The sequence below is a fragment of the Elgaria multicarinata genome, chromosome 1, assembly GCF_023053635.1.
Source record: "Elgaria multicarinata webbii isolate HBS135686 ecotype San Diego chromosome 1, rElgMul1.1.pri, whole genome shotgun sequence".
NCBI lineage: Eukaryota > Metazoa > Chordata > Lepidosauria > Squamata > Anguidae > Elgaria > Elgaria multicarinata.
Genome location: NC_086171.1, coordinates 148,333,059 through 148,347,021, shown reverse-complemented (window position 1 = coordinate 148,347,021; position 13,963 = coordinate 148,333,059). Strand labels below are relative to the sequence as shown.

The 13,963-nt window shown below is 39.9% G+C and overlaps 1 protein-coding gene across 2 annotated transcripts in view; it reads right to left on the bottom strand.

The window, feature by feature from the left end:
- Nucleotides 1–821: 821 nt before the first annotated feature.
- Nucleotides 822–13,963, bottom strand: part of TTC39A (tetratricopeptide repeat domain 39A) — a 53,341-nt gene continuing 40,199 nt past the window's right edge. Inside the window, exons 12-18 of one of the 2 annotated variants that reach the window (XM_063118375.1) lie at nucleotides 13,529–13,690; nucleotides 11,748–11,839; nucleotides 11,128–11,248; nucleotides 8,285–8,396; nucleotides 5,465–5,579; nucleotides 4,426–4,542; nucleotides 822–1,052 (exon numbers count right to left, since the gene is read on the bottom strand). In XM_063118375.1, coding sequence (XP_062974445.1) covers nucleotides 932–1,052; nucleotides 4,426–4,542; nucleotides 5,465–5,579; nucleotides 8,285–8,396; nucleotides 11,128–11,248; nucleotides 11,748–11,839; nucleotides 13,529–13,690 — 840 coding nt within the window. In that variant the 3' untranslated portion in view covers nucleotides 822–931. The remainder of the gene's footprint in view (nucleotides 1,053–4,425; nucleotides 4,543–5,464; nucleotides 5,580–8,284; nucleotides 8,397–11,127; nucleotides 11,249–11,747; nucleotides 11,840–13,528; nucleotides 13,691–13,963) is intronic. The other variant, XM_063118370.1, reaches the window with a different exon arrangement.

Here is a 13,963-nt window from a genome sequence, read left to right as displayed (position 1 = left end):
GAAAAAAATATTTATTATCTTATTTATTTGTTTTTTATATTCCGCATTTTTCCCCAAGAAGCCCAAGACAGCATACATGATCCTTCTCCTCTCAATTTTATCCTCACAACAATCCTGTGAAGTAGGTTAGCTAAGAGTCAGTAACTGGCTCAAAGTTGCCCAGTGGGAACTTGAACCCAAATATCCCCAATTCCAAGCTAACACTCCAACCACTACGCCGCACTGGTATACTGGTCAAAAAGGAGTAATATGACATTAAACTACTTTAAAGACTTGAATTATTTTCGCACAATCTAAACATGGCTTTTGTTCCAGAAAAAGATTCAGAGTTGTTTCCCATGGTTCTTTGGCTACTTTAACATTAATAAGTTTGTCCGAAAATCCATAATCTTAAACTGACAAAGCACCAGCATCATGCAGCTGAATCTTTTATCTCTATGTTTTTAGCATAAATATTAAACAAAAACTGGTAGAAAAGAGAAACTGAAAATATCTATTATTTTAAAAACAACAGTACACTGTCATATTCAATATCAGAAAGGCTATTATTTGGTGTCATTGTTCCAGAAAACTGGGTACCTCATTTTAAAAGTTTCTTTTATTAAATAAGGCCATCTATGAAAACATAAAAATTACAATCACAATCAACTGTGATTTAGGTATCAGCAGTAATTCTATAGGCTTCATGAATGCCCATTTCATAGTTTTGACAACAAATATGTAATCTTAAAAACAAAAACTTATACACAAAAGGAAGTCACATACATAAATATTGAGGGAAAGAAATACTGGTTTTTTTAGCGCTAATTCCTCAGTTTCTTTTTAAAAATTATGCTAAACTTGAGAGTGGAAAAAACATGTTAAAATATTGCCAGTAATATCCTGTTGTGAAGGTTTGAATACAAAACAAAATCTTTTTTTTAAAGTAAAATTACAAAACCACAGTTGCTACAGAATGAACGCCATTTTCTGTGGAAGATTTTGCTTGGTGCAAAGCAGCTTGAATTCTGAAGTGTGTTCTTGTTTCCATGGAATAATTCTTGTAATTTTGCCTAAAACAAAATAGACATTTTGTGATAGGCAAATATCTATAGCACTTCCCATCCTCTTTATATTACATTGTTTAACAGAACAATTGTTAAACAGGAGAAACAAAAATTGAAAACTTGACAAATTCCTCCATTGCTTTCTCTAAAATAGAGTCACCGATAATTAGTAAAACAATGCAGCTCTCTGTTCACTTATTTGTTGTTCCCATGCCTGGCATTCATCAGGCAAAATGCAATCTAAAGATTTGTGTTTTTCCTTATAAACAAAACATTTTAGCCACTAAAAGTGCAATCCTTTATATGCCTACTCAGTTAAGTCCTACTATGTTCACTGGGGTTTATTGCCAGGTAAGTTAGTATATATGATTTCAGCTTAACAATGCAATCCTATGCATGTGTGTCCATTGAGTACAATGCAGCTTACTCCCAGGTGTGTATAAGGTTCCAGCCTAATTCTCCATAATACCAACCAGCTCTAAACCTGAAGACTAGATCCCTTTTTTAAACTTTGTGTTTATGAGAGAAGCCTTATGTTATCTCTCTTTGTTAATGCAGACTATCTTGGCTGCAATCCTAAACACACGTACTAAGGAGCAACCCTGACTGAACACAGTGGCACTAACTACAAAATAAACATGCACTGCACTGCACTGTGTGGCAACTAAAGCAAATTGTAACAGAAAGGTTGTTTTAAAGAACAGAAAAGATACTTCAGTTGTGCAATTTACAGACACACCATTAAAAACACAGATCAGCTCATTATTCCCCCCTTAAAAAAATACTTAGTTTAAATAAGCTAGACAAGGCCATTATGTCAAATATTGTTCTACATATTGTTAGGCTGAAACCTGACACAAGAAGCGACACAAACCTTCACTTGTCTCCACAGACGCTGACAAGTGATTTGAATACAAGCCACACTGAAGCGTTTGTGTTTTATTTCAGGGCTTTTGCACACAACCATTTTAAGGTGGGGGGCAGGGAAGCAGTTCAAGGGTACTTCTATATTCTTAATTTTTAGTAAGGTGGTCTTAAGTAAGCATCACCACATGGTAAGGATGTGCGCTATTTCCACGTATGCAGCAGAATCTTATTCAGCACTGGTGCAAGATCTCCCACCACATGAAACAGGAGAGCATGCATGCATCAGCTCCATTGCAGCCCCTGTCACTGTGCCCCAGCCTCTTCACTGCATCAATCCCCTTGCTACCGTGTGTCCCACCCACCCATTTCCTGTGGCTGTGTCTCATCCACTCCCATTCCCACCCTCACCACCATTGTCATCTCCTGGGCTCTCTGAAGAACTATATTAGGCACTTTGGTTGGCATGGCTCTTCAGAGAGCTGGCCACAGATAGGCCCAAATGCCTAGCTCTGAGAGGATCCTTCCCCAGAGCCAGGCATAGTGGGAGGGTTGCCCCTGGAGATCACCTGTGGTACAGGTGATCCCCAGGGACACCTCTCCCACAGTGCCTGACTGAGGAAGGATCCCCTCAGAAACAGGCATTTGGGCCTGGCTGGTTCTCTGTAGAGCTGCGTTGGCAGCAAAACTGACTTGGGAGAACTCTTCAGCCTGCATGTCTTCTGGCTCCCTCTTGGATTCTCAAAACGAGCCAGAGGGCGGGTCCATACTATGGAGAGCTCTGCTAACTGCGCTATTACTATGACCACAGGGCTCTCCGGAGCAATCAGCAGTGGTGAGGGATGTTCCTGCTGGATGGGTGGAGAGCATGCAGTTTGCCACTCCCCCCACACTGCCACCTGAGGAAGGGAATTTGCTCTGTCTAGTGAGGGCCGGCCCTGATTTTATCCTCTAGCTACATCTGCTGGGCAAGGGTAGAATAGTGACTATATTTCCTGCACTGGTGGAATGCCCCAACACAAGCAGGTCAGCATCAGCAAAGGGCAAAAACAGGGTAGATCAGGGATTAATAAGAATCCTAGGATGACTCACAGGTTAACCCCACCCTTATTAGTAGAATCCTATGCCTTGTAAAAGAGGTGGCCTATGATAATGTACTTCCATTGAAGTCAGTAGACAACCACAGATGACTGCTCCCTCACCTCTTTCCTCCCTCCCCCTCTCCAACCTCATTGGAGGATAGGATTCCAACAAACTCCATCATGACAGAAGAAAGGGATATAAACATATTACTCTGTAGCTAGTCATGGCACACTACAAGGCGTATATAAGACTAAGGGCACAATGTTATGCATGTTTAGGCAGAAAAAAGTCCCAGATTAGCAAAGGCGGCATGGCTGACTGAGGAACACTGTAAATTGTAAGGCTTTTTTCTGTCTGAACATGCATAGAATAGTGTCCTAAGTCAGAGAATAGATCTTCTATCAAAATGGGCAGTTTGTGGCTACTTCCGTCTTTCTGTCTAGAGCATTTGGAGCATACAAGTGGGATCTTGCTGATGGATACATTGTTGAACAGGCACTTTCCCCAAAACTCAGGTGCCAATACTCCTCTTTCTAGAAAGCCTTCCCCATCCTTCTATTCCTTCAATACTTTTAGTTCACTTTTCAATTCAATCATATGAAAAGGCATTCCAAAATATTAAAAACATCCTGTAAAAACGAACTAATGGCAACCTTGATCAGAGCAGCAGAAATAAGGGTGGGAGTGGAGATAATTAAGGCAACCCAAAAGCCCCCTGCCATGGAAATGTAGAGGTCAAGGCTGGGCAATTTGCAGCTCTCCAGACATTTTGAACTGCAGCTTACATTAGTCCTAACTGCCACAGCCAATGGTGGGGCATGATGGACGTTGCAATCCAACAACATCTGGTCACCCTTGCTCTAAGTGCACAAAGTATTTTTTATTTAGCCCAATGCATTCCGAATATAATTTTCAGGGGCACTGTGGAACTGTAAAATGCTACACTTCCTGCTCTCCAAATGCTCTTTTTGCAAGGAGCTTTCAACATTTGACTTCAACATTTGAGCAATTCAGTCATTCCCAGCACCCCCATTCACCCTATCCAAGGGAAAACAATCCTTACCTTTGACTAACAGGCCATGGAGAGGAAGAGTGTAGCCTGTGGACACAGTTGATTGGTGAACACTCATGATCTCCAGCTGCAGATGGCAGCCAGGCTGATGCAGCTCAAGAGAAGCCCAGCGGGGATTCTCCTGGGCTATGCAGTCCTAAAAGGCATTTGCAGCTGAAGAGAATGGGTACTTGCAAGGCCCAGAACAATCACCATAGACACAAGGTGTGAGTCACCATTGGTGCCACTTTAATCATTTGGGCTGGGGTGCTTCTAAATTTGAGCACCCCCACTTCAAATACTCGCCTCATCACTGCTTCTGTCTTCCATCTCTATCCAAATTTACTAATAAAGAGCAAGTGGGTGTTTCAGCGGACTTACTTTGCTCTCTCCAGCATCTTTATGGCCTCTTCTCTTTTGTTTTGGTCCAGGTATAATAAAGCAAGTTCAAGCAGGGCATTTGGAATTAAGTAATGATCATACTTTATCTTCTTCTCACTGCAGGTTGAAGAGGAAATGGCAATGCAATTGGTATTGTACAGCATGCACGACCAAAGAGTAAAGTCATGTGGAGTTGACAAGAACTAATTCACATTGTGTCAATGTGTTCTACATTAATAAGTAATCCACATTTTGGCCCAGAAGTACATCCCATAGCTATTCTTGCACATCACTCAAGCTCCTGAATCCTCAGTTAAACATAACCCTCACAGCAACTACACATGGACCTGCCTTCCCATACCACAGCACAGCACCTTCTTCCCTAACCACACCACAGAATGTAACATTGAAACTGGAGGGTACCACATTTATTTATAGATGGGATTCGCTCTTTGAATTTGTGATGCAATGCTGTATCTGCATGAAATCCACAGGTAAATGTTACACCGGCCATTCATGTGATCTACACCATGCTTATGTTGCCTGTGCTCTAATGCACAACTGCATTTTGGGCTCCTGAAAGAATCTGTGGTGTGATGGTTCTGCCTCTGTTTATCTAGGGTGAAGAGTACTATCAGAACTAGGTTGCTCCGCCATGAAGTGTCTTATTTTAGAGGCACAGCCTGTCCACTTATCTGTTGCCTTCTGAGCTTTCAAAGCTGCAAGTTTAAATCAATACTTGAACACATCTTGGGGATACAGTCATATGTAGCACTTCTACAGGTGGAAATGGATGCTATGATACACCTTTGCATCCAAGAGAGAATGTCCACAGCTGTGTTGTCTTTGCACAACCTATATAATTGCATGGCTGCCCATTAATCATACAAAACATGTGGAATCAACCTCAAGACATGAAATTTCTATGTAGTCAATGTACATAGTGAGAATTTCTGCTCAAAGGCTTCTATCATTTGATGCCATTAATAGCGGCTCAGTGTATATTAGCATCCTAGCATTCCCTAGCAAGAACACTTACTTGAAGTGAATGTAAGCAAAGTGGTCTTCTGCTTCAGAATGCTTGCCAAGGTGTTTCAAGCACAGCCCTTTCAGCAGCTTTATCATACACTGGTCATCAGCAAGAAAATCTGTAGCTGAAAAACAAAGCAGCACTGCATTGAAGCAATTTTGTATAGTGATGCATTTGTACTTTGAAAAAGAAAGGGGGCAATGCACAAAAGAACGTATCCATTGTGTTTGAAGTTTTTTTGTCTAAAATCACTACACGTACACCTTATGCCGCAAGTGGGCTATGTGGTGTCTGGGACATCAATGCACCCCCAGACACCTTTTGTGACACCCACCATGGTTCCCCACCCCTCCCACTTTTTAAAAAAATAACACAATTTCTTACTGGCAGCTGAGATTGCGGTGAAATAGATTTCTACAGCGCTAAAAATTGTGGATTCAAAGGCATTTAGGATATTGAAGCTCAGGCCCCACCTCGGCATTATACTCAATACTTTGAACAGGTTATTTGTCCATTGCCACATCTGCCATGGCAACCATTGCATGGTAGTGCCAGGACAGTTTCTGCATTTGCCAAATATTCCTATGGCCCAAAAAGGTTGCCTACCTCTGCCTTATACCATATATCAAATGTGCATAACTACGTTATGCGCAGCCACCACATCCCATGTTATCTAAATAACTGATTATTTGAATCTTAGGCTCATGGAGCTTTGTAAAGCACATTGAGATGCCTCCATGTGTCCACAATAGTCCTCAAGGTAAGTCTCATGCACTGGATAGCACAAATGAAGTCTAACATAATGTATGTTGGAAAGAAATAAGGAAGAAGTAATTGTGATGAGAACATGAGATTATACCAATGACATATACATATTACTGTAATCATCACCAATGTCATTTCCATTGTCCCTTGTCATTAATTATTTGCACACTGGCAAAAGATCCCAAGAAATATATGCTTTAAACTTGTTGAAGGATGATTTTGTAATTGAACTGAATGGAGTGATGGCAATTTAAAAAAAAATGCAAATGAGGGTGCTTCTAGCTAATCCATGCAGAGAACAGCATGGTAATGCACAAATATCTACCTACAAGAGAAAAACTAAGGACGTGCTGTTCTTTTTTAAAAAGGAAGATGGTGTGCCTGAGTCACCTGCTTCAAATAAAAGCTCAACAAAAAAAATGTGGGGTGTATGTGTGTGTGGGGGGGGAATTAACTCTAGATAGAGAAGAGGAAAATGTCATACAAGCAAAAAAGGGGATGTTGCTGACAGATTAGTCCAAAAATAGAGGCTAGGAAAATAGAGGCCATTTTTGTCTGCTATAAATGTCTAGAGGACACAACTCCAGTAAGGTAGCAGATATTCAAGTCTGATTTAAATTGGCTCTACACAGTTGTGCCTGCATTACTTGCCTGAAGTCTTATAGCAAATAGTGCGCTTCCCCTTTTGCTACAAACGGTCTCAAGGTCTATTTCTTACAGAGGTGGCACTTTTTAATTGCAGGAAGGCCCATAAGACATAACTCAGTGTTTGTGTGTTGGGAAGGGGTACACTGTAAGCAATCATTACAGGGAGTCTTTGTAATATGTGAAGGCAAAAAGGGAAGTTAGAGATAAGATATAGCAGAATTGTCTCAGCTGTGAGAAGAAAAGTAACATTCCTAACTGCTATCTTGAATTGACTATATGCATATTTGAAGGGGTTGTATTGCCAATATCTGGGCTTTTTTTTAAAAAAAATTGCCAAGTCAGAATATCATCACCCCATGGCCAATTTAAAACAAATCCATTGACAGTGGGAACCAGCAAGTAGTAGATAAGGATGTGCACTCTTGTATAGTACCTGTCCAAGTTAAAAAATAATTTATAAAAAAACCCGACAACCCTTCAGCAAAAGATTGATTTGATATCTAAATAAAATAACCTTAATTTTTGCCCTTCCATCCTGTTCACATGTTCTCTTGTGTGTCTCTGTGTTGCCTGAGCCACTTAATTCCTATATCTCATTTTTCATACATGGATAGATACCATAACAGCCTTAAAGGACAGTCAAACTCTCTCAACACAGAACTGTGACTGAAGCCAGTAGATTTATATGAGGAAAAGGAGACTGCCCAAGTTCACACCTAAACAGAAACAGTTGCAAATATATTCCTGGAAGTGACAAATCTCTCCTAAAACTAACACTAATAATTTAATGAAGTATTATTTGACAATATTCAAACAAAGCAACAATAAAAAAATATTGTTACCATCTTTATCATCAACTCTCTGATGCATAATCCAATCACTGACTAAAGAAAAAGGGATTAACAGGTTTAGCTTCTTAGGACCAGGGCTGGCCAAAGCTGGTAATAGGCCCAGGCCAGATGGGAATTGTAGGCCCCATTTCAAACTGCTCATTAAGTATTTTTAATCAGCTCTAAATACATATGAACTAGAACAATTTATAAAAAAGATAATGGCAAGTGCTTTTATTCAAGATGGATATAAGACATCACTTCTTCACATTCAGAAATGCTTTACGTGCTTTTCTTTGGGCAAATTCATCATCAACAACAGAAAAATCAAGCAACTTTGCCTTGTCAATGTTAGTATTGCTCACTCACAGGAGAGCTACTTTGTAACAAATCTTTATCAAAGGGCCCCCCTTTGCCTCAACCAGGGGGACTCGGAGTAGGCCCCCTCAAAATCGTAGGCCCATGCCAACTGCCCCCACCCACCTCCTCTGCCCAGTCCTGCCTAGGACTCCATAGACAACCACAATCTCTCTAATTGGCTACACCATCAGCAGTAATGCACTTTCTGAAATTAGACATGAGTTACCTGGGCTTCTTTCCAGGGCTGCTTCCGCATCTGTTAAGGACTCCAACATACCTTCAGTCAAATCAGGACATTTCCCAATCACTGCATAACCATTCCAAATATACATCATTTCCTAGAAGTGATCAGAGAGTCGAGCATGTTGTAACTTGACAATGGAAAGATTACGTTATTGAAGTCTCAAAGCCTCCAGCCAAAGAATTAGCTGGCTAGTTAATATACAAGTCTTTGAAATACAGCCACAGCTGCTGCCACCCCTCCTACATAGGAGGCAGTCTGCTGCAGCAAAAAGTAATAATGTACTGTAGCACTTTTAGGCATTAAGGCTTTGTGTTGCTGCAAGACTCTGTTGTTTCCTCCCTGTCACCAACAACCAACCCTGCTTAGAAGAATCAAGGACCAGCAGACATAAGAGTAGTGATATAAGACAAGAGAAAGAGAAAGTGATGTCATCTGCCACTCTACTATTTGGAATAAGGGAGTACTCATTTTAAATGGAGTCTCCTGTCCCTTCCTACTCGATTTAGCAGCCATTTCTAACGGTGCAGTGCAAACACAAGACTTTTTAACAGGGATATGTGAACTTTCAATGCGAATTTACCAAATTCACACTTCCCAAACTGAAACACAAACAGGAATGCAGTTAGATTTTGGCAATTTTTCAAAGTTTACAATGCATACATTTGAAAATGTACATATATAAAAAAGTTTAATTTGAAAAATGCGCCCAAAAGTGTTCAAGTGACTAAGATGTGAACCCATAAGTCCACAGTACAAATCTCACCTCAGTCCACAAAACTCACTCTATGGCCCTTAAGCAAGCCACCATGTCTCACTCTCAGTCTACCTATCCTTGATCTGCAATATAAGAATACTAGCCTATCTTGTAAGGATTACAGAGGTAATATATGGGGTTTGTTCAAAGTGTTATATATTTGCTTCTACCAATGCCTTTTAACAACATATTATCCAATCTCTTACTTGAATACTAGGTGACATTTGAAATATATCTGACTGCTCCTTTGAGAAAGATCAGAATGTAATGCCGAATACCATGTCAGTGAAGTTTTTGCTTTCTATGAACCAGAGATTTCAGACTTGCAGTTTTTCCTGCAGAACTATGTTCAGCCTCCCTATCCAGCCCAGCTGTATTCCTTTGTTCTCAGACAAAGAAGATGACCACACCCCTATTATGCTGAGCTATTTGAGTAAGTATTCCATCTTGTTTTATTTATCTCGGCTTTAAACACCCATCCCATCAGATAAACTCTGGCAAGACTGAAAACTTGTAAGGATTCTTAGACTACTTGGACAAATAAAAACCAGGGTATTTTATCCTATTCTATCTCACCCTTTCAGCTTCTTTTCTGTTTAGGGATTCTCTTTGCTCTCTACAGATAAATTTTCTTCTTGTCTTGACAGATTACAAACCCGCTCAACTGAAGCAGCACCATCCGATGTATCTTATTGTGCTTGTCAATTCTGTCACAGAATTGAGAAACTGCTTTTGTCGAGATTACTCAAGCAAAAATTTGAAGAAATAAAATCACAGCGCAAAATAAATTTTCCTCCATGCTGAAAAGGGAAGGTATGGAAGAAGTATTTTGCACAGTGATTTTATTCTAAGAAAGAACCATGAAACATGCATGTAGCATGTAAAGTTTAGATTAAAAACTTCCAGCAGTAAGAATCCCTCATCCAAACCAAAACAGGCCTAGCACAGTTAACTATTAACAGACTGCTATAAAAAGTGTCATGCCAATTCCCAATTCCTCCACCTAGAGCTTAATTGTTAACTAGTGCCATCTGCTGACTTTGTGGTGCAGCTTCAGCAGAGGACAGATCCTCATTTATTGTCAGGGGGCTTACAAGAGCTGTGGGTTTCAAAACCAGACTCCTCTAACTCTAGCCTGAAGGAGAAGCAGCATCGTTGCTTCTTTGCTCCCAGTGGTCACAATCATTGGATACAGATGAAAATAAGGTTTTTATCATCTTTAGAACAAGAAAGAGTCTTGAAGCACCATAAAGACGAAAATGTATTCAGGGATAAGCTGACACTACATAACATGCCATGAATGGGGTAGTTTCTTGTTCATTTTTGCCAACTATGTTTCTGTTTCCTGAGTTAAAACCTTCTCTCTCTCTCTCTCCCTTTGACCTTCTGTTAAAACTTTATAACCTCCTGGTTCCTGAGATAAACTTCATGATCTCTATATTCTAACTAAATGTTTGACCACTAAACTATTAACCTTTGTAGTAATACCACACACAAAGAAAACATGTAGCCCCATAATATCCCACAACCAAACTAAATGCTAAAAAGAGGGATAATTCTGTTTCTTCACAGGCTCATACATGGGTCCATACCTACAAGCGTATGCCATCGTCCAAATGAGACCCCCATGTCTTTTCTGTGGGAGATATATCCAACTGAGCAGGCTGACCACATGAAAGGATGTGTACAAAGTAGCTGTGTCAATTGCAATGACAGGAGCAATTCAAGCCTCTCCTTGGACCTTTAATTTCACAGGGCAGAGTCCAATGCCACACTACCACTAATGTAAATGATAATGTGCGTCTGTAAACTAATTCTAATGCAATGCCAATAGTTCAATGGGTTTTCTGAGGAAACTCATCATACCAGCAAGTGCTATTGGAGGTGCTCTAGAGGTAGTTTAAACTACTGCACCATTATTTATGTTAGCAGTAGTGTCGTGTTAACAGTAGTGTCATGTTGGATACTGCCCACAGATGTTTAATTTAAAAATGAAATTATCTGGGAAGTTTCTATATAAATACTGGTCCCTCTAAGCAATGAATGAGTAAGGGAAGTCTCCTCAGCTTACCAAAACAGGCACAGGAAGTGAAACAGGATTTGGGGATAGGTACCGCCGGGATTTCCGAATTGCAAACTTTTCTGTAGGCAAAGATTTCCCTGCTATTTTCAGTTTCAAACTAGGCACAGCTCTGGGAGGAAAAACAGACAAAGAAGTTAAAATGGTTTCCCTGTAATGCATTGAACAACATGGGGTGGGGAGAGAACAAAACAGAATGGAAAAACTATCCCTGCTTGTACATTTTCCTATATGCATTGTCCAGTAGGGGAATTTCATCCTAAAGATGATCAACTTCCACTCTAGAGATGGGAAGAATCAGAAGAAGTGCAGTGAATGGATTACAGAGAGCGCCAGGAAACCACCAGCAGAAGAAGATATTTAGTTGAGATCACTGTATGTAGGATGACCCTCACCTTATGACAGAATGTAACCAATTATCAAGAACATTATGGAATTATTCCACTAGATCTTTGTAAAAATTGATTATAGATGATTTTGACATAAAGCACATCAAAAAGTACAATAGACAAGTTTAGAATTTGAGACAATACAATGGGTAACTCTTCTCTCATTACTAATAATTATCCTCCAGCTTGATATATACCTTGTGAAGACAATAAAAACCTTACCTAAATAATGCAACTTCATCATCCCCAAATGGTTTATAATCCTCTGGTCCAAACATGCAGAGGTAAGCCGCTTTCATATATATGTATGTAGCCTAAGGTGAAAATGAGGCATGAATAAGAATCCTTACTTTAAGTTATATTCATATGTCATCTTCAGTCTACAAGTCAGCATGGTGAAACTGTTAAGATGCATCACCCTCTAGACTCTAAAGTGACATTACTCAGAACATATATTCTTGCAGTAGGATATTGTAACTTCCTAAGAGAAGCAGACATGCAGAGTGAATCATCATCATCATCATCACCATTGAATTCAAGTTCTGTATCCAGTAACTACATGCAAAGCAGACTTGCATACAGATACACACATTTACAATCCAGTAAAGAAAAGAAAAGAAAAAAAGGCATACAAAAGCTCAACTTCATCCCATCAGAACAGCTATCTGGCACCTGGCAAAGTCAAAAACAGGCGTCTGACACCAAGAGAAATGGCACATCTACTCCGACACATGGCTGTAGCCCTTTTAACTCCTGCAAGATGCTAATTGCTCATTCCTAAGGATGGCCTGAATTCATGCTGACAAACACCATTCATAGACACACAAAGAACACCATCAGGCTACAGTGTTAATTTAAAAGTACTACTTTTTTGTAGTGTCAGCCCACAAAGCAGGCTTTTCTTAGGCCTCATCCTCACTAGAGGTCATATCTCTACGTTTGGGCAGTAGCACTTCAGACAAAATATGGCACTGCATATATGATCAAATGCTCTTTCAAACAAAAAATAAGAAATAAAAACTAGATGTTTGTTGGGGAGACAACTAGACTAGAACCTTAGAACCTTCTCCCATTTACATTTCTATATGCAGGATTTATTTTATATGGAGGAACATTTGGCACATGAGGTCCCACTCGCAGTCTGAAGTGGTACAACTCAAAACAGGTTTACTACCCAACTAAAAACTAGGCCTTACTGCAAACTGCAGTTACCAAGGAAAAACTTACTATAAATTCCCACTACAATGGACTATGGGGGGAAAAGATGATGTAACCTCTTGCCCATTATTACATAATAATCAAATAAAGGGCAGAATGACAAGATAATGTATTTATTTTCTTCTATAAAAGCAAATGGCTTCCACTTCTAGCAACACTCTTGAGATGGGGGCCATCAGTGTTTGGGACAGGAATCACATTCTTTAGCAATGTTTCTAATCACATCCCTGGGCATTCAGAGTTGTTTCTTTAGCTCCCAGCCTGGATTATCCACAAGGGGTCAAAACTTGCAAGAAATTTAGAAGAATCCATTTAGTAAAATACCTTAATTTCCCCCTATAATGAGAACTCCAATATTTTCTAAGTGTCCAGACCAGGTAGTATGACCAGTGGCAACACAGTCGTACCTCCTCTCTACCCCCAGCAGAGTATGCAATCAAACAGCAAAATTGGGTTTGTTTAAAGAAATTAGAATTGACGTGGTATTTAAAAGTAAATGGTAGATTTCTGAAAAAGGCAAAAAACTATAATGAAATATAAAATACAAGATTCCTACACTGCCCGCCCTGTTTTTTGGACAGGAGGGCCCAAACTTATATGGGTTCAAGAAAGTCATCCGCTCAAGCCATTTCAAAATGGAGTCAGTCTCAGGTTGTCTCAGAACAAAAGAAAAGCAGATTGTTTAACCCATGGTCAGCAGGTTTCAACTGGGATTTCCCCAGCCGAAGAAAGCATCTGATACCCTTTCTTATCAGATGTGTTCATCACATCTTCCTTTGGCTCACCTTTGACCAGGTGTTCTCTTTGCTGAGCAGGTCTGCATAGAAGTATGCCATCTTCCACTGACGTCTGTATGTGAAGCACCACATCAGTTCCCAATAACACATGTGATGGAACTGTTTCCAATTCTGCTGAGCGTCACAACATTCCTCAAACCTACTGATGGCCTGGAAAAAAATCCAAATATAGCTACAGCTTTCATTCAAAATTAAATCAACTTTAGAATGAAGTTTCCAAATATGCATTCAGGCTAAGAAAAGGAAAGATAGGGCTAAAAGCCATATATTTCAGTTACTGTGTCAATAATATACTAGGACCATTTCTGATGGTTTCCATCTCCAAGGAAAGAGGAAGCAAATACAGTACATAGCATCATCACTTTCCACCCAAGCCATTATTTATAGATTTGCCTTTTTATTCAACCCCTCCTCCAAGGAATT